Here is a 24,689-nt window from a genome sequence, read left to right as displayed (position 1 = left end):
TATGGTCTATAAATGCCAGAGTTGACCCAAAATTTTCTGTGTAGATTCCGCTAGTAGAACCACGGCAGAAATCGGCGATTATGCTGCATATTTCTGTCACTTCACATGGAAACGTCGAAAATTCTGCATGTAAATTTTGCCTATTGGCAGAGCTAAACCCGCATTCAGATCTGTGGCAAAATCTGCAGACAAATGTTGTATTCGGCCGTGTGAACATACCCATACGGTCCAGCACACTCCGAGCCCCTCTCCCATCCCATTAGGCACTGCTATAGATCAAATGGGAGGTTTGGCTGATTTACGATTCTTGTCCATTTCTGGTATTCCGGCTCAGCAGTATTCACTTAAACGGGACTGAGCTGCAATAGCAAACAGAGCATGGAGAAGAGAGCCTCTGTTTCTGGAAAAAGTCAAGATATTAGAGACCCAGATCTGCACAGAAAGGACAAAAATCCATAAACAATTACTATAATCCCATGTCCCAGCGTCACAGAAGGCTCCCCGGCTTGTGATGTGTATTAGACACTTCCTTACCTTCACGAGATAAGAACCAAGTAAAAGGATACATGCGCACGCCTCCACTCCGCGTACCGATGGCCAGAATCTTCTGCACCGGGTCAAATGCTAAAGCAGTGGGTTGGTATGGAAAACCCTGTCGAACAGTCTGCAAAACAGATATGGGAAGGTCATGCTGCGGTGTAAGCTCACGTACAGAATCATCACCTGCCTTTCTGAACCAAATATTACATCTCAAGGTCAACATCAAGCTATAACAGGCGATGACATTCAGTGGGAAGCGGCCCTCAGGCCAGTTCACAACTTTCACACCCGGCCAACTGATGATCTTCCTCAGTGCAGCAGCATCTTGTGGAGCTACATGAGTCATCCTCCTCCCGGCTCCTCTGATGTTCCGAGGCACCGCTGTCTGCCCATCGGCATCCCCCGCAACACAACTGCTTAGCTCTGCTACTGTATTTATGTACCGGGTTGGGTTCTGCTACTGAATTGATGTTATGAACTTAGCTCTGCTACTTTATTTATGGCAGGAGCTTGGTTCTGGTGCTGTAAGCAGAATGCAAAAGTAACGGAAGGTGACAGCTGAATGCAGCATGTGAAGCGGACAAAATCCGGAACGCTGAATGAGCAGGGGAGCTACCGACACACGTGGATGAAGGTTCTAGATACCGGATGGCCTACCTTCAGTGTGAAGAAAATAATGTGTGGCAATACAATATTTCCCAGCATGCTCAGAGCTCAGGATCAGTACAGGATGAATAATGTATGTATACAGTGACCCCAACAGCAGAATAGTGAGTGCAGCTCTGGAGTATAATGCAGGATTTAACTCAGGATCAGTACAGGAAAAAGCTCCTTTTAGACAAGCAGATTCTCATTGGAATGAGCGAATGACATCACCGCTAGCTCGTTCGCTCTTGGGCAGGCAGACACATTGTTGGCCCGTTCAGAGCAGCATAGTGCAGTCTTTCACTTTAGCTGTTTACGTGAATGTGAAAGACTGAACGAACGCTGTTGAAACTGAATAATAAGTGAATGAATCGTTAATTTTCACTCGTTCGCACGATTTTTTGAACGATAAGCATTCCATCTAAAAGCACCCTAAGTAATGTATATACACAGAATAGGGAGTGCAGCTCTGGAGTAAAATACAGAATGTAACTCAGGATTAGTACACGATACGTAATGTGTGTATGTACATAGTGACTCCTCTAGCAGAATAGTGAGTGCAGCTCTGGAGTATAATACAGGATGTTACTCAGGATCAGTACAGGATAAGTAATGTAATGTATGTACACAGTGACTCCACCAGCAGAATAGTGAGCGCAGCTCTGGAGTATAAAATACAGGATGTAACTCAGAATTAGTACAGGATAAAGGCCCATTTAGACACAAAAATTCTCACTCAAAATTCGCTCAAAAGTCATCTTTTGAGCGATAATTGTTGGGTGTAAATGTGCCCATCTTTCACTATTCTGCCGAACGATGAATTTCAGTTCAACATGAAATCCACCGTTCGGCAGAACAGCTGATAAGAAGGACCGCATGCTGTGCTCTGCCCAGGGAGCGCTCATTACACTGTCTCAGCTGTCAGCCCCGTGGCAGAATAAAGGGAATTTATTCAGAGAACAGCGGGTAGTCTGTTCTCTGAATATAGCTGCCGGCAGCTCACAGGCTACTAATTGGTACTAATAGGCATTAGTACCAAGTAGTAGTTTAGGCAAAATGATCGCTCAAAAGCCATCTTTTGAGCGATCATCTTTGAGTGTAAATGCACCTTAAGTTAATGTATTGTATGTACGCAGCAAGTCCACCAGCCAAATAATGAAGACAGAGATTAAGAACCACATAACACAGCAAAACAGTCCCAAAACCTTCAGCCAGGGTAACATTTAAAAAAGTGCTACATTTTAGCTGAAATGTTTCCTTACACTAAAATCTAAACTCACACAACATCCCCGATTCAGAACTGCTCTTAATAGACACATTATAACAAAGTCTAATTATCTGTCACAGTTATCGCAGCTTATTCTACAAGTGGGAATCACTGTCAGTGCGATGAGAATGAGAACATAGTGAAGCGGTGAGCGGCCGCCATGACCACACATACATGCAGGCATTAATAATCCATCTCCTGCCACTTAAAGGGAATGATTTGCATTTAAATAACTGAAAAATTGAAAAGTGTACGAGACTCAGAAATGCTCCAGCTTGATTTATGTGCCGCTGAATTAATTCCCTATTGATGTATCGCACTGATTTTGATTAATATTCTTCAATAAGGACCGTACGGCGCTCATACAGAAAACACGCAGTTAAAAGGTGAGGACACTTGACATTCATTATTTTCTTCAAGTCTAGAAATCTTTATCCTCAGATCACGACTGCCCTTAGAAGCTACAATGCCATGCGGAGAGTATTCATCCGCTAAGATATCGCCTATTAGATTTCGACTGTTTCCACCACAGGCATTCCCTAGACTCACCACCAATGCTGACTGACCATCATGACCCCCCCCCCCCCCCCCCGCTGGTGTCCTGAATTACAGTATGTGGCTGTGACCCCTATAGGCTTTCTCTCATACTGTGTCCAAGTGCATAGGGCAGTATTGTGGTTCCTAAGGAAGGTGGCGCTGACTCACTCCTCAATGTAGACATCTGTGGATCCCCAAACCCAAAGGTGCCTATACACAAAATATAACATTAGGTAAAAGGAACCTGAACACAGTGTATGAATTACTGATACACGTTATGCTAAATACTGTTGTATAAGTATTATAGGGGTCATACTATCAGAAAAAGTATACAAGCAAGCTTTTGAGCTTACTAGGCCTCTTCATCAGACTAGTGACTAGCCTGATGAAGAGCCTAGTGGCCTTGAAAGCTTGCTTATATCGTTTTTCTGGTTAACCAATAAATGGAGCACTATGGACTTTTTATACAGGAGTATTTAACACGATAGGTTTTTGTAGAGAACACAGTACCACATTATTTTGCTCTACATCTTAATGCAAGTTATCAAAGTTTCATATTATCTTTGTGAAAAAATAACCACCCCCTTCCCCATTACAAACTGGCTGTAAAGCACACTGACTGTCATACATGGAAATGTCCTGCCCAAAGTGGATACCGGCTTTAATGAGAAACCTTGCCCAATTGGTTTCCCTAAAAGTCAGCAGTGTTGACGGAGTTCTTAGCTGCCCAAATGCTTTGAATGGATGCATACAATGTTTTGAGGCTCCAAACTCCTTCAGATTTCCTTCCAGTTCTATGCGGATGTTAATTGGGTTCCAATGACATTAGATGATAGAGCATCGCTGGAAAGGTGGACTGATGATTATCATTTCATATACTGATGTGGAATATGTTGGTCATATCTGCTGAGCAACAAGGGAATAAGTGCAGATTTTAAAATACTGGGTGATTCAAAAGTCAGGGCCACCCTGAATATCTTCTAAAGGAAAAGAGATACAAGTTGGAAACGTTGTAGAACACTTAGATGGGTGGGGGGGGGGGACGCTTTTTGGCCCTATGGTGGTGTCTGTTGGACATCTGGGTGGCAGCCTTCTTTCATTTAGACCAAGAAACTTGGAAAGGGGGTCGGAGGATACATGATTTAAGGGTAGTATTTCATCAGAAGTTGATTGAGATCATCCTGATGGTCGGTAACAGAGGTTCTCATGAGATTGCCTAGGCTTTCAAATCAAGAACACAAAGGAAGAAAGCCAAAGAAAGCACAAACTATTAGGAGACTGATCCAGAAGTTCAGGGAACGGGTAGACTATAGGACAAGCTGAGAACTGGAGAACTTGACTCGCACAAACTCCATACAGCTGTCAACACCTGGGGATCAAAAACACGGCTTGAACCACCAGTTCTTGGTTTGTCCTGGACGCAGCCAGTTGCCTGAACATCCGGATCACTCTCCTGACAGTTGGTGCTCTCATTGGCTTTCTTCCTGGATGTTCTTAAATTAAAGCCTCGGCCACCTCAAGTCAACTTCTTATACAAACCGTCAGGATGATCTCATCTATGTCCTGCATTGTTAATTGCATTTTCTGATACCGGAAAATACATGACATTGTTTTCCGTAACACATAATTCAACAAAACTGTATTAATACTAAACGTCACATCATCCATAGTGTTGTGCGATTATTGAAATAATTGGGTCAAGAGTGACCTACTTATTGTTAAAAAATAATTGTGAATGAAGACTCCCGATTTGGACTTCCATTAAAATCAATAAAAGTGAAAATCGTGTTCTATAATTTGGCCTCCTAAATGTCCCTGGAGGTAATGGTGGAGGTAATGGTGGCCCAGTGGTTAGCACTGCTGCCTTGCAGTGATTAGATCCCAGGTTCAATTTCTATCCAGGTTAGATTCAAACTTACAACTCCAGCAATGCAAGGCAGCAGCTCTAAACAAACAAACCCGTCCTTTCTGCTCCAAGAAGAAAGCAAATATTTTGGCGACTTTTTGCTACAAATCAGATTGAAATGATTCAATTTAACAAAAATCATCCCAATTTTATAGCCTGGCTGATCACAACGAGCAAAACTAATCATCCATAACTCAAAAATAGTTGCAAGTATTGAAAAAATGACTGCATTTATCAATTTCTAATGAAATTCTCCCCTTAAATCATGTATCCTATGAACCCTTTTCCATTGAAGTTTCTTGGTCTGAATCCATGACAGCTGCCACGAAGATGGCTGACAGGCACCATTATGCTAAAAAGTTTTCCTCTATCCATCTAAGGCTGGCTTTCATCCAGATGGAGAATCTGAAGCAAATACCTTGCTAGGTACACTCACTTTTTCCTTCACACTCGCAGAAATGAATTGCGATTTTTGCAAGTGGAGGAAAAACAAATCACAGCATGCTTTATTTTGCTGCGGACTCCACGTGGACGGCTTCCATTGAAGGCAATGGAAGCTGCCGACCCACAGCCCATCAGCAATTGACATTGCGGATAGTGACGGCACAGGAAAAACAAACTTTTTTTCAAAAATCTGCATTGTGTATGACTAAGGCCTCATGTCCACGGGGAAAATCAGATCCGCTGCAGATTCTCCATGGAGAATCTGCAGCGGGTCCCTCCTGCCCCGCGGACATGAGCGCCGAAAATAGCAATTTAAAAGAATTTACCTTTCCGTAGCGGACGGCGAAGATCAGCTGTTCCTCACGGCCGGATCTTCATTTTCGGCCGGCGGATGAATTCCTGACGCCGGCGGCACATCGCCGGCACGTCGTCGACGTGCCGCGCGCATGCGCCGGGCACATCCGCCGAGCCGAAGCAAGGGAGATGCAGCCGTGAGGAAGAGCAGAGCTTCGCGGCCCGCTGCGGTGAGTAAATGCTTTAAATTCCTATTTTAGGTCTCCCGCGGATCCGGACGGCTTCCATAGGCTTCAATAGAAGCCCGCGGGAGCCGTCCCCGCGGGAGACCCGCATGAAAATGGAGCATGGTCCAGATTTTTTCATGCTCCATTTTTTTTTAAATCACTTTTATTGACGATCCGCGGGTATTTATGTACCCGCGGGTGGTCAATGCATCCCTATGGGGTGCGGATCCGCGCGCAGGAGATCCGCTGCGGATTTTAAATGTCATTTTGCCCGTGGACATGAGCCCTGATGGCGAGCATCCGCAGTCATCTGCAGCACAGAAAAAGCATTTACGCGGGTCACTGGCTGAGGTCAGAGCCAGAATCTGCTGCAGAAACCCGCATGCAAAATCCGGATCGCCCGTGTGCAGCCGGCTTCAGTGTTCTACAAAGTTTCCGACTTGTATCTCTATTCATTCAGAAGATATTCCTGGTGGCCCTGACTTTGGAATCACCCTATACGTAAAATGTCAGAAACAAAACATTAAAAGGGTCCTTGACGAGGTCCTTCTCTCTGATAGACAAAGGCTGATTCAGGCTCTATTGGTGGATGGACGATCAGTCATACAATGGTTTGTCCCCACATAGCACATCTTCCTGTGTAAACAGCTGACCAGCCAGTATTTTTATGCTTGTATGGAAGAGCTGATCAGCCAATCAGCCAACAAGCTCGTTAGTCAGCTAATCGTTTGCACTTTTACATCGCCCCATTGATCAGGTAAAAACATTTGGGTAAACATTCTTCCCGTGTATCGAGTTGTATAAAAGGTCCTTAAAACCTATTTACAGAGGCCGAGGATTGACACAGCATGTTGATCGGTGCTTGTTCACTGCCATTTTCACACAGCAGATGATTGGGTTAATGGGGAAAAACAATCATTAATACAATCACTCGTCCCCATAACTGCCAATGGATGGGGACAGCTGACCAGCAAGGATTTTTAAAGGGGCTGTCTGAAATACACATTTTTTGTAGAAAACGGGTCCCCATGAAAATAACAAATTAAAGAGCTTATATTTACCTCTCGCCGCAGCTACAGGTCTCCTCGCTGATGTATTGTTTACAGGCTGCAGTAGCCTCTGACAGTCCTAAACAGGCTGGGGCAGCCAATTACCAAGCTCAGTGATTAATCTGTGCACAGGTCATTGGTTACAGCAGCTTGTAACTTCCCATAAACAGGCTGCTGCAGCCTGTAAACAATACGCCAGCGAGGAGACCTGGAGCTACGGTGGGGGACTTGTGGGGAGAGGAAAGTAGAAGCTGTGTAAATGCACCTTAACCCACCTCTTCCCCCAGCTGTTTAGGACAAGGTCTGTTCATTCTGCAGAAAAGGACATTACAGTTTTGGACAAATAATATTCTTTTAGTGGCTTTGGCGTAATTTTAAATCTAAGATTCTTGGCTTTAAAACAACATCAAAAGCATGCTGGTAGCCCTTAGAGAACTGGAGCTACACCCATCTGGAGTGGAATCGGAAATAGCAAATTCACAGCCCTCCGTTTTCAGTGTGCAAAGAGGGAGGCAAAGGGCCGACCAGGGCGGCAGGGAAGTTGTGATCCTCCTATCTGTCTCCCATCTCCATGGAGGGGGCGAGATGAATTTTTGTTCATGAAATAACCCCCTATCAATCAGAAAGTATTTGCTCTCCGATTGTCACATATGGGTTTTTACTCCTCTACATTGTTTAGCCATGCAGAAGATGCAGTAATTGCTGACGGTAGCATCTAAACGTATTTACTAAAAAAAAAAATTCCCATTACACAAGGCATTTTATATATTGAAAATATTAAAAAAAAAAAAACTACACGATTGTTATCGACACATCAATAACAACCTATTCTGTACTATGGAATATTATATTATTTATCCTGCACGGTAAATTGCGTAAAAGAGAAAAACTAAGGGAAAAAAAGTTAAATAGCAGTTTCTTGATCATTTTGCTTTCCCAAAACAGCTCTCTCCGTGGAAAAATAAAAAATGCTCTGATCTTGGAATGTGATGCTACACAATAAGTCATTTTGTAGACAAAGTGTTTATATTGCGCAAAAGGTGTAAAACACAATAAAACCTCGATAAATTTGGTGTTGTCTTAATTGTAGTCAAGCGCTCGCAAATCATTATTGCTTTCATTGAAATGAAGGGATCACAGTGTGCCTGCCTGACCTGTGCTTCATTAGTTCAGGGACCCACCAGGCTCGCATTCTTATGATCAGTGCGGCCGCCCAGCGGTCAAAATCGCAACGATCGGCTAATTATCCTCTAATCCGTGGATAAGGGATAACTTGTTGGAACCAAAATACCCCTTTGAGGCTCCATTGCCAACTCTGTCAGATTTGATGGCACTGAATATTGCGCTATCCTTATTATCGAAAAACGGACACCATAACAGAACCTCACTGGACCCAAAAGACAACGAGATCCATTATGTTCTGTTGGTATCTATCATGCACTGCGCTGTAGCTTCTGTTATAAATGCAGATATGTGAACAGAGTCTTAGGAAGGAGCAGGATCTAGCTTGCTAAACCTAAAGCTGCTACATGGTGAGGTCCATTACCTTCCATCCCTCTAGCCAATGTGTGGCTGTTCTGTCAAAGGTACCCCAAGATGTTGAAGCCTGACCAGAGTGTCACATCATGTTGTAGCCACGTGGCCTTGTCCATGTTTCCTTGTGGCCATACAATCAGACAACGTGGCCCCTGAGCCTAAAACATTGGTGGCCCCTGAAGCCGCGTAGTGCAGGAAACCAGCACATAGCAAGAGGACATACTAGGATCTAGCAGGTCTGCTTATACAAGAGCCAGTACAACGCCTGGAGCGCACAAGGCAGGACATCACCCCCGGGATGTGATCCTATTACATAAAGGATCCCGCCGGCTTCATTCTATTTGTATTGTACATTAACCAGATTCAGAACATGTTAAATTCCAGCTCAAGAGGAGCCTGAGACTGACGGTCAGAAGCCCCGGCGTAAATTTAGAGCATTACCGGACTAAAAATAGCCAACGATGGAAACCGGCTTTCAGCGGCTCTGGCGGAGGGAGCGGTACGGGATAAAACCGCGCTGCCTGACACATTGCTTATATTTATTCATGAGCAGAGAGACGATGCAGACCTCGTCCGAAACGCCGTAGAGGAGCGGCAGCTCAAGAAAGTGATTTAAGGGTCGCAGTAACGGAAGATCTACAAGGTTTTCTGCTTCTTTTAATTTATTAAAGCTAAAAAAATGATGAGGAATGAAGGAAATGACTGTATGGTGACTGACTGCACGCACCAATGTCCGCCCTCCCCAAACCGCAGAACAGGCTCTCCACTAGATAATCCCATTGTATTGTAAACATATATCCCAATAACAGTCTAATCCCAGGGTCTTCTACTGCTGGGACCCCCAGAGATCAGTGGGATCCCGAGACAAGTCACAGAGGGACGGCACAGGAAAATAGTGATATTTACAGATGATACAAAATGATACAAGATAATTAATACAACGGAGGACAATGTACGGCTACAAACGGACCTGGATAAATTGGGGACTTGGGAAGAAAAATGGTAAATGAAGTTCAATGTTGATAAATGTAAGGTTATGCACATGGGCAGGAGAAACGGGTGTCACCAATATACACTAAATGGGGTACTGCTAGGGAAAAGTGAGATGGAAGAGGACCTGGGGGTACTAGTGAATTGTAGACTAAACTGGAGTAACCAATGCCAGTCAGCTGCTGCAAAGGCAAATAAAGTCTTGTAGTGCATTAAAAGAGGTATAGGGGCGAGGGGTGAGAACATTATTCTTCCACTATATAAGGCACTTGTCAGGCCTCACATGGAATACTGCGCACAGTTCTGCAGTGCTTGAGGGGGTTCAAAGAAGGGCAACTAAATTAATACATGGAATGAAGGGACTGGAATACCCAGAGAGGCATCAAAATTGGGATTATTTACCCTGGAAAAAAAGACGGTTAAGGGGCGATCAAATACCTATGTATAAATATATTAGGGGACAATACAAGGATCTCTCCCAGGATCTGTTTATACCCAGGACTGCGACGGTAACAAGAGGGCATCTGCTACGTCTAGAGGAAAGCAGTTTTCATCACCAACACAGAAGGGGGTTGTCATGTCTCATCTACCTGACTCTATTCATTGACATGTATAACCTGTACTGTATCTGTAAGTGCTTGCCTTCTTTAGTTTGTCCCTCCTGGTTCTCTGTACCCCCCTGTGTTGCATAACCCCTCCCTTTCCTCCTGCTGGGGAGTTTCCTGTCTATAGCCTATGTCTTAGGTCTCTACTCTGTGCTCTGGCTAACCATCACTCTTTTTACCTACTGCTGAATGTGCATTATACAAGATTTCTACCTAAATAAACCCTGGAATCTTCTCACATGCCTCTGCAGTCGAGTTGGATGCTGTCTGACAACATATACCTACTGTGAGTACTGGTTCATAACTACAAGAGAAGTTACTTCAGCCGATACGCTTACAGCCATGTTATTGAGTCAGAATAGTAAAAAGAGTGTATAAATACAGCCAGACACTGCTGTAAAGACTCCTCCAGCAGCTCCACATACAACCACAGCTGCAGCTCATAACCTCCCACAAAGCTATAACTCTCCTCAGTGTTACCTCCATCCTGTGTGCTGCATCATGGCTGAAGGACACTCTGAGGCACAAGCTAGCATGGACCCTAGTCTGCAGTCTAGTGAGAGAGACAGGCGCTCTAATAAGCCAACCTGGAAGGTTAGAGAGAACCTTGAAAGTCTCAAGCAGGAACTTTCCTCTGACATTTTAAAACTGTGGGAAACATTACTAAGTCATGTCTCCAACATTCAGCAGAGTCTGTCTTCACTCCACGTGTCACCACTAGAGGGAGCCCTGCAACAGCTTTGTGCAACGTATGAACATTATAATATAAAAGTCCAGGAGTACGAAAACACTTTGAAAAGATTAAACACAGAGGATTCCATAGAGGAATTGCAAAGCTTCCAACATCTCAGTGTAGGAAGAGACAGCTTAGTACGCGACATTAAGTCTAAGACAGAAGTGAGAATTGCGCAACTTCAGAAGGTGTCATCTCACATTTCTGACTCTACCAGGCACTCCAAGCGTACATCTAGGTCACGATCTTCAAAGCATTCCACCCTCAGTGAGCAGCTTCTAAAAGCACGCGTAGAAGTGGAAGCTGCACATAAGGAAGCGGAAGTGGAAGCTGCACATAGAAAGGCAGAAGTGGAAGCTGCACATAGAAAGGCGGAAATAGAGGCTCTGGAGAAACAATGCGAACATGCTACAGCCGTAGCAAGGTTAAGAGTTTTAGAACAAGCCGCGAGTCAGAGCGAAAGAGACAGCATTGACTTCAGCGGAATGGATGCAGAGGAACCTCTCAAGCGTACAAGAGACTATGTACTAAGCCAATGCTTCAATTCCCCACCTGCCGCAAACATTCCAGACAAAACAGACGTCTCTCCAGAGCGGCAGGCCGCACATCCTTCCACAGCACCAGGCATGCAAAGTCAGCACAGAACTCCGCTCGTTCCTCACACCAACCTTCCATCCTATATGGAGCACCAAGGCTCTGCACCCCAGCAAGCTCAATATACCGGTATTCATGGACAATTCAAAATACCAGCGGTTCTCCAAACCTCTAGCAATTACATGGTTCCATATCCACATGTCACCAAACCTATGGACTTCAAACCAGCTCCCAGGCTGAATACCCTGGCAGCCCCATATGTACCTACGTCTCTCATGCAAAACACCACAAACGATGTGATTAGCACCACTCAACCAATTTCACACCTGAAGTCAGAGAAAACCGACATGTCAGAGTTTGCAAAATACATGGTACGTCGTGAGCTCACCAAGACAGGACTGATAAGGTTCGACGACCAGCCTGAGAATTACAGAGGCTGGAAATGTGCCTTCAGAACTGCAACTCACGATCTCGGCATTACTGCTTCGGAAGAACTAGATCTACTGATCCGGTGGCTTGGCCCACAGTCTACAGAACGAGTAAAGAGACTCAGATCTGTCCACATTGAAAATCCAGCAGCAGGCCTTGCAGCCGCTTGGGAGAGACTGGAGAGAACCTATGGTAGTCCCGAAGCAATAGAAAACGCTCTGTTCAAACGTCTGCAAGCCTTTCCAAGGATATCTGGTAAAGACAATCAGAAATTCCAAGAGCTCTGTGACTTACTGCTAGAGCTACAGCTGGCCAAGGGAGACACTCACCTACCTGGCCTCAGTTACCTGGACACTGCTCGTGGAGTAAACCCAATCGTGTCAAAGCTGCCATACAACCTTCAAGAGAAGTGGACCGCTCTGGGGTCAAGATATAAGAGAGAAAATCAAGTCTCTTTTCCTCCATTTGCCTACTTCTGTGAGTTCATCAAAAACATTGCAGAATCCAAGAACGATCCAAGCTTCTCCTATGAGGAATCCAATCCCGGTCCACATCTATTCAAGTCTGACAACCCACGCATCGACTACAAAGGCCGCAGAGGTCCAGTGTCAGTAAAAAAGACTGATATTTTTCCCTCTACTTTGTCAGCTTCACAGGGAGTCAGTTACAAGAGCAATCAAGATGAAAAGGTTGAAAACCCTAATCGCCTGTGTCCCTTACATAAGAAGCCTCATCCCCTCAAGAAGTGCATCGGCTTCAGGAAGAAACCACTCCAGGAACGCAAGGAGCTTCTAAAGAAGTTTGGGGTATGTTTCAGATGTTGCGCTTCTACTGAACACATCGCTAAAGACTGTAAAAATGCCATCAAATGCATTGAGTGTGGTCGTGAAGATCATGTACAAGCTCTTCATCCATCTCAACCTAGAACCGCACCAGCTACAAGTTTCCCTACCCCACCAACGTACGGCGGGGAGAACACAGATCAAGCAGAAAGTCCTACCACTGTATCTTCTTCATGCACAGAAGTCTGTGGAGAAGGCATTTGTGACCAGTCCTGTGCAAGGATATGCCTAGTCGATGTGTACCCCCAGGGTCAACCAGAAAGGACTATGAAGGTGTACACCATCCTCGATGACCAGAGCAACCGATCACTTGCAAGGTCAGAACTCTTTGATTTGTTTAACATAAAGGGAGATGTTTACCCATACACCTTGGGTACATGTAGTGGAGTGACAGAGGTCTCGGGGAGAAGAGCCAGCGGACTTGTAGTAGCCTCTCTTAAGGGCAACCTTGAGATACCCTTGCCCACACTTGTTGAATGTAATCAGATACCATCCAATAGGGGAGAGATCCCTACACCAGAGGCCGCTTTCCATCATCCCCACCTAAGGGCTATAGCTAACGAAATACCAGCCCTTGACAAGAGCGCAGAGATTCTACTTCTGCTGGGTAGAGACATTCTTAGGGTGCACAAAATACGTCAGCAAATTAATGGACCTCATGATGCACCATTTGCCCAGCGCCTTGACTTAGGATGGGTCATCATAGGCAATGTCTGTATAGACAAGATGAAAAAGCCAACCAAGATTTCCTCATTTAAAACACACATCTTGCCAAATGGTCGCGGTACTTATTTTCATCCATGCCCACACCATTATCGGGTGAAGGAGAAACTGACTAACAGTAAGTGGCACCACGACCAACAAGACAGTACAAACACTTTCCTCTGGGATGACAGTCTTGGATCAACAGTGTTCAATACAACAAGTGACGATAACAAGTTGGCACCTGCTAGAGAAGACATTGAATTTCTCAAGGTCATGGAAAGGGAATTCACCCAAGATGACTCCAATAGCTGGGTAGCTCCCTTACCCTTCCGTTCTCCAAGAGTAAAGCTACCTAACAATAGGCAGCAAGCTACCACTAGATTCTCCTCTCTGAAACGCACTCTTGAGAGAAAACCAGTAATGAAAAAACATTTCGTAGACTTCATGCAGAAGGTATTCGATAGAGACCATGCAGAACCTGCGCCACCGGTAAGGGAAGGAGAAGAATGCTGGTACCTTCCGTCCTTTGGCGTGTATCACCCCCGCAAGCCTGAACAAATCAGAGTTGTGTTTGATTCCAGTGCTCAGCATGAAGGTGTCTCTCTCAACAACCTTCTCCTCACAGGCCCTAACCTAAACAACAGCCTCATGGGCGTTCTAATTCGCTTCAGACAAGAACCCGTTGCGGTTATGGCTGACATCCAGCAGATGTTCCATTGCTTCATCGTTAAGGAAGATGACAGAAACTATCTCAGGTTTCTATGGCACAAGGACAATGATGTCAGCAAAGAGGTCATAGATTACCGGATGAAGGTACATGTCTTTGGCAACAGTCCATCACCTGCTGTAGCAATCTATGGACTGAGGAGGACAGCCCAAGAAGGTGAGAAGGAGCACGGATCGGATGCTCGGCAATTCGTCGAGAAGAACTTCTACGTAGACGACGGACTTAAATCCTTACCCACAAGCGCAGAGGCGATTGATCTCCTCACCAGAACCAAGGAAATGCTGTCTGCCGCAAACCTTAGGCTTCACAAGATTACCTCCAACAGCAAGGAAGTAATGAAGGCCTTTCCATCTGACGATCATGCAATCAACTTGCGGGACCTTGACCTCAGCTCTGAGGTTCTTCCTATACAACGCAGCCTAGGATTGCTCTGGAATATCGAACAAGATACATTTATATTTCAAGTATTAGCTTGCAACAAACCTTTCACCAAGCGTGGAGTTTTATCGGTCGTGAACAGTTTTTATGATCCTCTCGGATTCATAGCCCCCATCACTATTCAGGGCAAGATACTTCTGAGACAGCTTACTACTGAGAATATGGATTGGGACGCTCCCTTACCTGTTGAGAAACAACAAAGGTGGGAAAAATGGAAAAGGTCCTTGAAAGTATTAGAACAACTCCAAGTACCGCGCTGTTATGCTCCCAGTTCTCTTTCAGCTGCTGTCAAAAGGGAAATACACATCTTCTCTGATGCATCAATGGAAGCCATAGCCGCAGTGGCCTATCTGAAGATCTCAGGAGCCAACAATGAGCTACACTGTGGATTCGTACTAGGTAAGGCCAAACTAACCCCAAAACCTGCGCATTCCATACCAAGACTTGAACTCTGTGCAGCCGTGCTAGCAGTAGAGATCGCCGAAGTGATAAGGGATGAAATGGACGTCGCATTTGATTCATTCACCTTTTACACAGACAGTAAGGTTGTTCTCGGTTATATACACAACCAAACAAAACAATTCTACGTGTATGTAGGACACCGAGTAGAAAGGATCAGAAGTTTCTCCACCCCTAACCAGTGGCATTACATCCCTACAGAACTTAATCCAGCCGACCGGGGAACAAGAGCCGCACCAACATCAGATCTGCTAGACCACATATGGTCTTCACCTCCAAGTTTTCTATACGAAGATCCTTGTTTGTTACCTACCAATGCCATCTATGATCTGGTGGACCCTGCGTCTGACAAGGAAATCAGAGCCCTAAGTTCTACACTTTACACTTCTGTAACTTCTAAGGTGAAGCTGAAGTCACATCGCTTTGAACGTTTCTCGACATGGAGATCTCTCGTGCAAGCTATTGGCAGACTAACTCACATTGCTCAGTGTTTTGCAAAGAACGCATCGTCAAAGTGTAGTGGTTGGCATATGTGTAAAGCACACCCTACAGTCACAGAATTTGAACTTGCTGAACAAATCATCATCCAGTGTACACAGCAAGAGGTGTATCACTCAGAGATAGACAATATCTCGAAGGGCATCAGTCCGCCCAAGAGCAGCGCACTCTATAAACTCAACCCAGTAGTTGACCACCACAAATTGCTCAGAGTGGGTGGTCGGATAGAGAAATCCGATCTATGCAATAAAGAACAGAACCCCATCATCATACCAGGTGGACATTATATCGCTACCTTGCTAATCCGACACCACCATGATCAAGTGCATCACCAAGGCAGACAGTTCACTGAAGGTGCCATCAGGTCAGCCGGTTTATGGATCGTAGGAATGAAGAGAAGCATTTCCTCCGTACTCCATAAATGTGTCAAGTGTCACAAGCTAAGGGGAAGACAACAACAACAGCAAATGGCGAACTTACCAGCAGATCGGTTAAGTACCGATCCCCCTTTTACTTATGTTGGTGTGGATGTCTTTGGTCCGTGGTCCGTAGTCACACGAAGGACGCGTGGTGGCGCCGCAAATAGCAAAAGATGGGCTGTGCTGTTCACCTGTCTTAGCATTCGTGCAGTACATATTGAAGTGATTGAGTCTATGGATTCTTCCTGTTTCATCAATGCTCTTAGAAGATTCTTCTCCATTCGTGGACCAGTCAAACAGCTGAGGTCCGACTGTGGGACTAACTTCGTAGGAGCCTGCAAGGAACTACAACTAGGCAACTTCTTGCTCAACAATGGATGTACCTGGGTATTTAACCCTCCGCATTCATCTCATATGGGAGGAGCTTGGGAGCGCATGATTGGCGTTACAAGAAGAATACTTGATTCAATGTTAATGGATCACAAGTCGTCGATACTCACTCATGAAACATTGGTCACCCTTTTTGCTGAGGTTTCTGCTATCATCAACGCAAGACCACTAGTTCCGGTATCTTCAGACCCTGATTCTCCATTTATTCTTACTCCAGCCACGCTCCTCACCCAGAAAATTGGGACTGCTACTATTCCTCCAGGCAACTTTGACTGTAGTGACATTTACAGACGTCAGTGGAAACAAGTTCAACATCTCTCCAATGTGTTCTGGCACCGTTGGAAGATGGAGTATCTACACACCCTTCAAAGTCGTCAGAAGTGGCAGACTCCAAAACCCAATCTCCAGGTTGGTGATCTTGTTCTTCTGAAAGACAAAGAGGTTCACCGGAACGAATGGCCCATGGGTCTCGTCACCAAGGTCATCCCTAACGACGATGGGAAAATTCGAAAAGTGGAAGTCAAAGTGACAAAAGGAGGCACTGTAAGAGTTTTCTTCCGTCCAATCAGTGAACTAGTACTTCTTCTTCCAAGGAAGGAAGTCAGCTAAGGAAGCTTGATTATCCTACACAGCTCATGGCGGGGAGCATATCACCGCAGACTGCAACCGAGAGAAACTGAAGAAGTCCACCTGTGGATTACCTTTGCCACAACAGTTGATTTGTTCATTTATTATTGCTGTTGCATTCGTTTACTTGTTTTTTAGGTTAAACAAGAATTTCTGGACTTTGAAGGACATTATGTCAAAACAGTATTCAGTGAAATCTAAAGATTTCAGACGGGGAGTGTCATGTCTCATCTACCTGACTCTATTCATTGACATGTATAACCTGTACTGTATCTGTAAGTGCTTGCCTTCTTTAGTTTGTCCCTCCTGGTTCTCTGTACCCCCCTGTGTTGCATAACCCCTCCCTTTCCTCCTGCTGGGGAGTTTCCTGTCTATAGCCTATGTCTTAGGTCTCTACTCTGTGCTCTGGCTAACCATCACTCTTTTTACCTACTGCTGAATGTGCATTATACAAGATTTCTACCTAAATAAACCCTGGAATCTTCTCACATGCCTCTGCAGTCGAGTTGGATGCTGTCTGACAACATATACCTACTGTGAGTACTGGTTCATAACTACAAGAGAAGTTACTTCAGCCGATACGCTTACAGCCATGTTATTGAGTCAGAATAGGGGTTCTTAACTGTTAGAGCAGTTAGACTGTGGAACTCTCTGCCCGAGGATGTGGTGATGCCAAAATTCATAGAGGAGTTTAAGAGGGACTAGATGTATTTCTAGAGTGGAAGAATATTACAGGATATAGACATTAGGTGACCGGTGGGTTGTTGATCTCAAATGTTGATCCAGGGGATTACTCTGGCTGCCATCATGGAGTCAGGAAGGAATAGTTTTCCTCCAATGAGCTAAATTGGTTCGTTGGTTTTTTTTCTCCTTTCTCTGGACCAACAAGGAAGGGGGGTTGAAACAGGCTGAACTAGATGGACATTGTCTTCATTCGGCCTAACATACTATGTTACTAAGTGTTTGTTTTCCCTGTAGCGCCACCACAGGTAGACCCAAGCATTACACAGTTCCCAATAGAACCAGTGGCCTGTCCGTCTAACATACGGACATGTCAGATCCTCCAGATTGAGTTGTTTTTTGTAACTGCTCTACTGTGATGAATAGGTGAGGATCCTATTAGGTATAAAATGAGAATCGTTAATATGTTACTAGATAATGGGTTTTTGCCATCAATCACTGCTGCGGGCGCACAAGGAGATGGGGGGGCGCAGGGTGCACTCTGCTTGTGTATAGAGGACATAGTTGGGAGACCACTGTGTACTGTATCAAGCCTTAGCACAACGGTACAATATGTTTTGTGCTCGTTGGACGACTAGTCCTCTGACTAATGCTTGTTTACGCTGGTACCACTGAGCAAGCAGAACCTGAAGTAGCTGAAAGTTCTCATTTGCAGACTCCCCACTTATGTGCTGCTCAGCGTACATACTATTAATATGTGACAAAGTCACTCCGCCCGTTCAGATCCATCAAGCTCACAGGATTCTATGGGGAGTACGATTAGAGGACCTTCACACAGCCGGAAGCGCTAGAGGCCTCCGCAAAAGGACACCTGCCGCAATCCTGCAGGACTTTAGGGGCGGATTTGGTTGTATTTTTAGTTGCAGAATTCAATTCCTGTACTTCAAGGGTTAAATTCCGCAGCAGCATAAATACACATTCCGCAGATTTAGAATCCACAGTGTTTTTTTCAAAATGCTGCGCATTTGTGGTGGATAATTTCTGCATCGAGTGAAGAGGTTTTTTAAACGCTGTCCTCATGGCGTGCGCTGGAGGCGCTGCAGAGTTTCAGCAGCAACTCCCCCAGCGGAAATACTGCGAGAAGGCGGGCTAAGGACGACTTCACACGGGCATAAGCGTATTTACGCACGCATTTGCGCTACGTACTTGCATGATGGGCATTGTGTTTTTGTGCGTATGTTAAAGTATCTAATTACGTTTAATATATGTGCTAGTTCAGTCCGCAATACACATGACAATAGGACAGGATTTGGGTTTTTTTTTGTGTGACCAAAATGCACGCACGAAAAATGGAGATGTGACCGAAGCCACTGAAATCAATGGGTTATATTCACTGCATATTGCACGCGCACATTTTACACATCTAATACGCAAGGCAAATGTGTTTGCGTGAATAAGCCCTAAGGGTGCAAGCAGCTGCCGCTAATCTTGCAATCTACGAAAGACTGCTAGGCTGAACCGGCAAGTCCATACACAGCCTGGTAATCAGCTATACATTGTGAGTATTAGGGCTCCTTCACACTGGCGATCGCGATATCGCCACAAGAAAATTGTGGAAAAAAAAAAAATCGCAACTGTTTTCCCACGATTTTTGTGCATTCGCAGGGGAATTCAAATGGCGGGGAGTGCGATATGGGGGCGTGATTCATGGCCCCATACCGCGCTCGCCCGTGTGAAGTTAGCCTCAGGGATGTTTCACATGGGACGTAACAAGTCGCATGACGCAGCGCAAGCTGCAGTAAATTCTACACCAAAATCCACAGGATACCTGAAGATACCTGATGTGGAATTGAAAATGACTTAAGACCTGCCTGCAATTCCGCATCAAAACCTGCAGCAAGACAAGGGATTTTGGTATTGAATTCTGCAGCTGCGTTCCGCAGTGTAATTCCGTCCATAATTCCGCCACTAAGGGCTCCTGCAGACGATCATGTGCGTATACACTACCGTTCAAAAGTTTGGGGTCACATTGAAATGTCCTTATTTTTGAAGGAAAAGCACTGTACTTTTCAATGAAGATAACTTTAAACTAGTCCTAACTTTAAACAAATGCACTCTATACATTGCTAATGTGGTAAATGACTATTCTAGCTGCAAATGCCTGTTTTTTTGTGCAATATCTACAAAGGTGAATAGAGGCCCATTTCCAGCAACTATCACTCCAGTGTTCTAATGGTACAATGTGTTTGCTCATTGGCTCAGAAGGCTAATTGATGATTAGAAAACCCTTGTGCAATCATGTTCACACATCTGAAAACAGTCTAGCTCGTTACAGAAGCTACAAAACTGACCTTCCTGTGAGCAGATTGAGTTTCTGGAGCATCACATTTGTGGGGTCAATTAAACGCTCAAAATGGCCAGAAAAAGAGAACTTTCATCTGAAACTCGACAGTCTATTCTTGTTCTTAGAAATGAAGGCTATTCCATGCGAGAAATTGCTAAGAAATTGAAGATTTCCTACAACGGTGTGTACTACTCCCTTCAGAGGACAGCACAAACAGGCTCTAACCAGAGTAGAAAAAGAAGTGGGAGGCCGCGTTGCACAACTAAGCAAGAAGATAAGCACATTAGAGTCTCTAGTTTGAGAAACAGACGCCTCACAGGTACCCAACTGGCATCTTCATTAAATAGTACCCGCAAAACACCAGTGTCAACATCTACAGTGAAGAGGCGGCTGCGGGATTTTGGGCTTCAGGGCAGAGTGGCAAAGAAAAAGCCATATCTGAGACTGGCCAATAAAAGAAAAAGATTAAGATGGGCAAAAGAACACAGACATTGGACAGAGGAAGACTGGAAAAAAGTGTTGTGGACGGATGAATCCAAGTTTGAGGTGTTTGGATCACAAAGAAGAACGTTTGTGAGACGCAGAACAAATGAAAAGATGCTGGAAGAATGCCTGACGCCATCTGTTAAGCATGGTGGAGGTAATGTGATGGTCTGGGGTTGCTTTGGTGCTGGTAAGGTGGGAGATTTGTACAGGGTAAAAGGGATTCTGAATAAGGAAGGCTATCACTCCATTTTGCAACGCCATGCCATACCCAGTGGATAGCGCTTGATTGGAACCAATTTCATCCTACAACAGGACAATGACCCTAAACACACCTCCAAATTGTGCAAGAACTATTTACAGCAGAAGCAGGCAGCTGGTATTCTATCGGTAATGGAGTGGCCAGCGCAGTCACCAGATCTGAACCCCACTGAGCTGTTGTGGGAGCAGCTTGACCGTATGGTACGCCAGAAGTGCCCATCCAACCAATCCAACTTGTGGGAGATGCTTCTAGAAGCGTGGGGTGCAATTTCACAAGCTTACCTCAACAAATTAACAGCTAGAATGTCAAAGGTGTGCAATGCTGTAATTGCTGCAAAAGGAGGATTCTTTGACGAAAGCAAAGTTTGATGTAAAAACAATGTTATTTCAAATACAAATCATTATTTCTAACCTTGTCAATGTTTTGACTCTATTTTCTATTCATTTCACAACGCATGGTGGTGAATAAGTGGGACTTTTCATGGAAAACACAAAATTGTTTGGGTGACCCCAAACTTTTGAACGGTAGTGTATATGCTCGCAAAAGCATTGCATAATTGCACCGTGAATGGAGCGCTATCACATACTTTCGTACACATATCTGCGCATTCTACCTGCACAGGATACACCTGCGCCATTATTGAAACAGCTAAGCAGCCTAATTAGTCCCTGGTGTTATCAATTAACACCGCAAAATCATGCAGTTACGCATGCGATTTTATGCAGACATGGATGAGCATTTGTGCGCCCCCATAGACTCGTACTGTGCTATGGGTATGAAAATGCACACAAAAATAGAACATGATGTATTTTTTTCACCTGACGGGGAAATGTGCGCGCAAAAACACTGAATGTGAAGGAGTCCATTGAAATGAATGGGTTCTATTGTCAGCAGTTTGCCTTCGTGAAGGAAGCCTAGTGGGATTTTCATGCATAGCAGAAATGGTGTGGATTTTCTGTAATGGAAAATCCACATCAAAATTTGCACCATTGATGCGGATACAGACATTGCTGTAAAGTGGATCCACAGATTTCACCCTTTGAGTGTGTTCACATGGCAGAACTTCACCTCTAAAATCCACAGTTTTGTTTGTTAATTTTTACACAGTTTTTCATGCAGATCCACATGTGAAATTTGCCATGTAAATACAAAGTGGAAACTAAAAAGCAGCGACATGTCACTTCTTGATGCGAAAGTGCACAGAAATTGAATTTTCCACGTCAAAATTCCATACACGAATTCTGTACAATGACCGGGCAAATTCCACATGCGGATTAGTGTGAAAATCCACCCCAAAAAGAGGCGGATTTTGGCGTGGATGTGAGAGGCAGAATTCACATAGACTTTCTCCACGGTGAAATCCGCCGTGTGAACATATCCTTTCAATTTTGTGTGTTGCGAGACGCACAAATACGCATTCCATTCTCTGGACTTCTTCACACGAGCGAATATTTTTTCTTCCTTACAGCGATGCTGCAAGAATAAATATCACAGCACGCTCTAGATTTGGGCGTTCCCGTGGAAAGCCTCGCCCATTGTTTTCAATGGGACCTTAAAAGACATTGCATGGCGCTGGCATTCCGCGTGATGTGCACTCAAATGTGTAATGTTTCCCACTGAAATCAATGGGGTACACTTGTGATCCTCTCACGAGGATCGCAATATCACAAAAGCAATGCAAGGCATTTTTGAATGAAAAGCGCCTCGCATTGGCATGCAAACACACTTGCTCGCCCGTGTGGACGTAGCTCATAGCGCTGACATTGACATGGTTTTCCACGCATATTTCATGCAGATTTTGGTGCTGATTTTCTGCTGTTGAACCCCCTGCGCTACATGGGACATACCCTCAGGGACGGCTCACACCGCCAGACTCACCATGGAATTTTCAGCGTGAATTTCGCCTCTAAAAATCACTGCAAAATCTGCATCTTTCTGCTGCGGATCAGAGCCTTTATGTCACCAATTCAATGGGCAAAATCCACATGTGGAATTCTGACACGTCAATTCTTGACGTGGAAACATAATTTTCCGTGTCAGAATTCCACAAATAGATTGCTAGATGTTACATTGTCGTGACATACAGAACACCCCACATGCAATGCATTTTCTCTGGGGCATTTTTGTTGCTTTGTTTGGGTCAGTGGCTTTTTTTTCTAAATGCAGCATGCTGTGGATGGTTTTTTGGTATGTATTTCTATAGGCTTCTCTACTTTAAAATGCATGAAAACACCTACGCTCGTGTGCATGAGCCTAAGGTTCAGACCTGTCTACCACCAGCATGTGAAGACCACCATTTTTCTGTGTGCTATGTGGATGAAGCTTTGGCTTCTTCACACTGGTATCACATGTTCCTTTTTCAAGAGCGGTTCTGCTACATTGGCTGCTTATAATAATGGTACCATCTTTAGGCCTATTCCGTAATCTAATATACAACAGATTACTAGAAGCGGTGCCGTGACCGCGTCAGAGGAGTGGGCACGGAGATGGCAGGCACTCGTCTGGGTGATTCAGCAAAGACATCTCCCAACAAGTTGCTTGGATTCTATGAACTGAGCCGCTACATATCAGCTGAATGTGCAGATACGTCCTGCAGACTTGTATCATCCTGCCTTATGTAGCAGAGCTGCCCACAGATCACTGATGCTGCTTTATGTAACCATGTTGTACATCTAACGTCTGCATGTTATACTGGCTTGTACCGTGTTGCGCCCTGCAATGTCTGTGGACCGACGAGCCGTAGTATATCGCTGTGTCAGGGTATCCGGGCAGTAAGAATGATTATGTTCTTGGCTGACAGCTTGTATCACAGGCCCAGGTAGAGGCCGGCACTGACGTAAGAATGTGCATTGGGGCACTGAAGCCCTGGCGTTACATCAAAGCTGGACTGAACACCTCATCCGGATTGCACATAAATTGTTGTCCTACGGATATACACACAATATTGAAGTGAAGAACACAAAGAGTAAAAAAAAAAAAAATTGGGAAACGGTAAATCTAACCCCATCAAACACAATGAGACTACCTAAAAGTGGAGCATTCACCTGGATTAGTGCAATCCCACATCAGGAACCTGGGGAGACCCCAACTTTCGCAAGTTTGATAAAGGGATAATATTTGTTACAAAAAACAACAAAGAATACAATACAGATGGAAGCAAGAACGCACTGAACTAGATGAAATACAATACCAAAATAGTCAGGAGTTAAATGTCACAACACCCCAATATATCCTTACTCTGAACAGACTTATCTGATAATGGAGTGGGACAGGGCCGGCACCTTGACCACATATCTACACACTAGAAGTATAACCAGCGTCTTCCATGAGGCGGAGCCAGAATAAATGTACAGAGAGATGCTGATTGGCCAGCTGGGAGACACACACCCCAGCCAGCCAATCAATCCATATACCCACCAGTGATATAAACATATCAGCATCCAGTGCCGAGATGACACTGAGCGTGAACATGCGCCAGAGTGTGGTTCACATGAGCCTGGATGGACGCTGTGACGTCATCCCGGGCCCCATCCTACATGGCCAGATAGCAATGACAGCTGGTAGGAGGGGGAAAAAAAGAGTTTATATATACCACAGCATTTTGTCAGCAGAAGGGCATTGCAGTTGACCATGTAAGGTGCCTGGAGAATCTATTGTTGGCCGAGGCTTGCCCATCATGGGAGTGCCTGTGGTGAAGCTGAGCTTAATGGAGTATTCGTATCTGGTCAGGTAATCCACAGTAAAGAGTATAACGTGCCAATCGGTGGGCATCCAACCACTGGGACCCCCACTGATCCAGAGAAATTCTGAACTTTTGACAGCAGTGACCGTGCATATGCATTCACTTCAGTGGGCCTGCTGGAGATTGCAGAGTACTTGAATTCAGTTCCCTCCCATGGTCCCATTAAAATCAATGGCATGATGGAGTGACCACCGCTGTCAAGATTTTAGGACCTGCAATTTCTCTGTATCGGTGGGGGTCCCAGCTGTCAGGCCCCCACCGATCGGTAAATTATCC

General features: G+C 44.8%; 1 protein-coding gene across 3 annotated transcripts in view; it reads right to left on the bottom strand.

Moving 5' to 3' along the window:
• The window catches only part of STXBP5L (syntaxin binding protein 5L), a 208,141-nt gene that overhangs the window by 171,195 nt on the left and 12,257 nt on the right, over positions 1–24,689 (bottom strand). For all 3 annotated transcript variants that reach the window (XM_066599260.1, XM_066599261.1, XM_066599262.1), the window contains one exon: positions 567–664. In XM_066599260.1, coding sequence (XP_066455357.1) covers positions 567–664 — 98 coding nt within the window. The remainder of the gene's footprint in view (positions 1–566; positions 665–24,689) is intronic.

This window comes from Eleutherodactylus coqui, chromosome 4 (assembly GCF_035609145.1).
Source record: "Eleutherodactylus coqui strain aEleCoq1 chromosome 4, aEleCoq1.hap1, whole genome shotgun sequence".
Taxonomy (NCBI): domain Eukaryota; kingdom Metazoa; phylum Chordata; class Amphibia; order Anura; family Eleutherodactylidae; genus Eleutherodactylus; species Eleutherodactylus coqui.
Note: the sequence above shows the minus strand (reverse complement) of the source record. Positions and strands in the feature narration are given on the sequence as shown.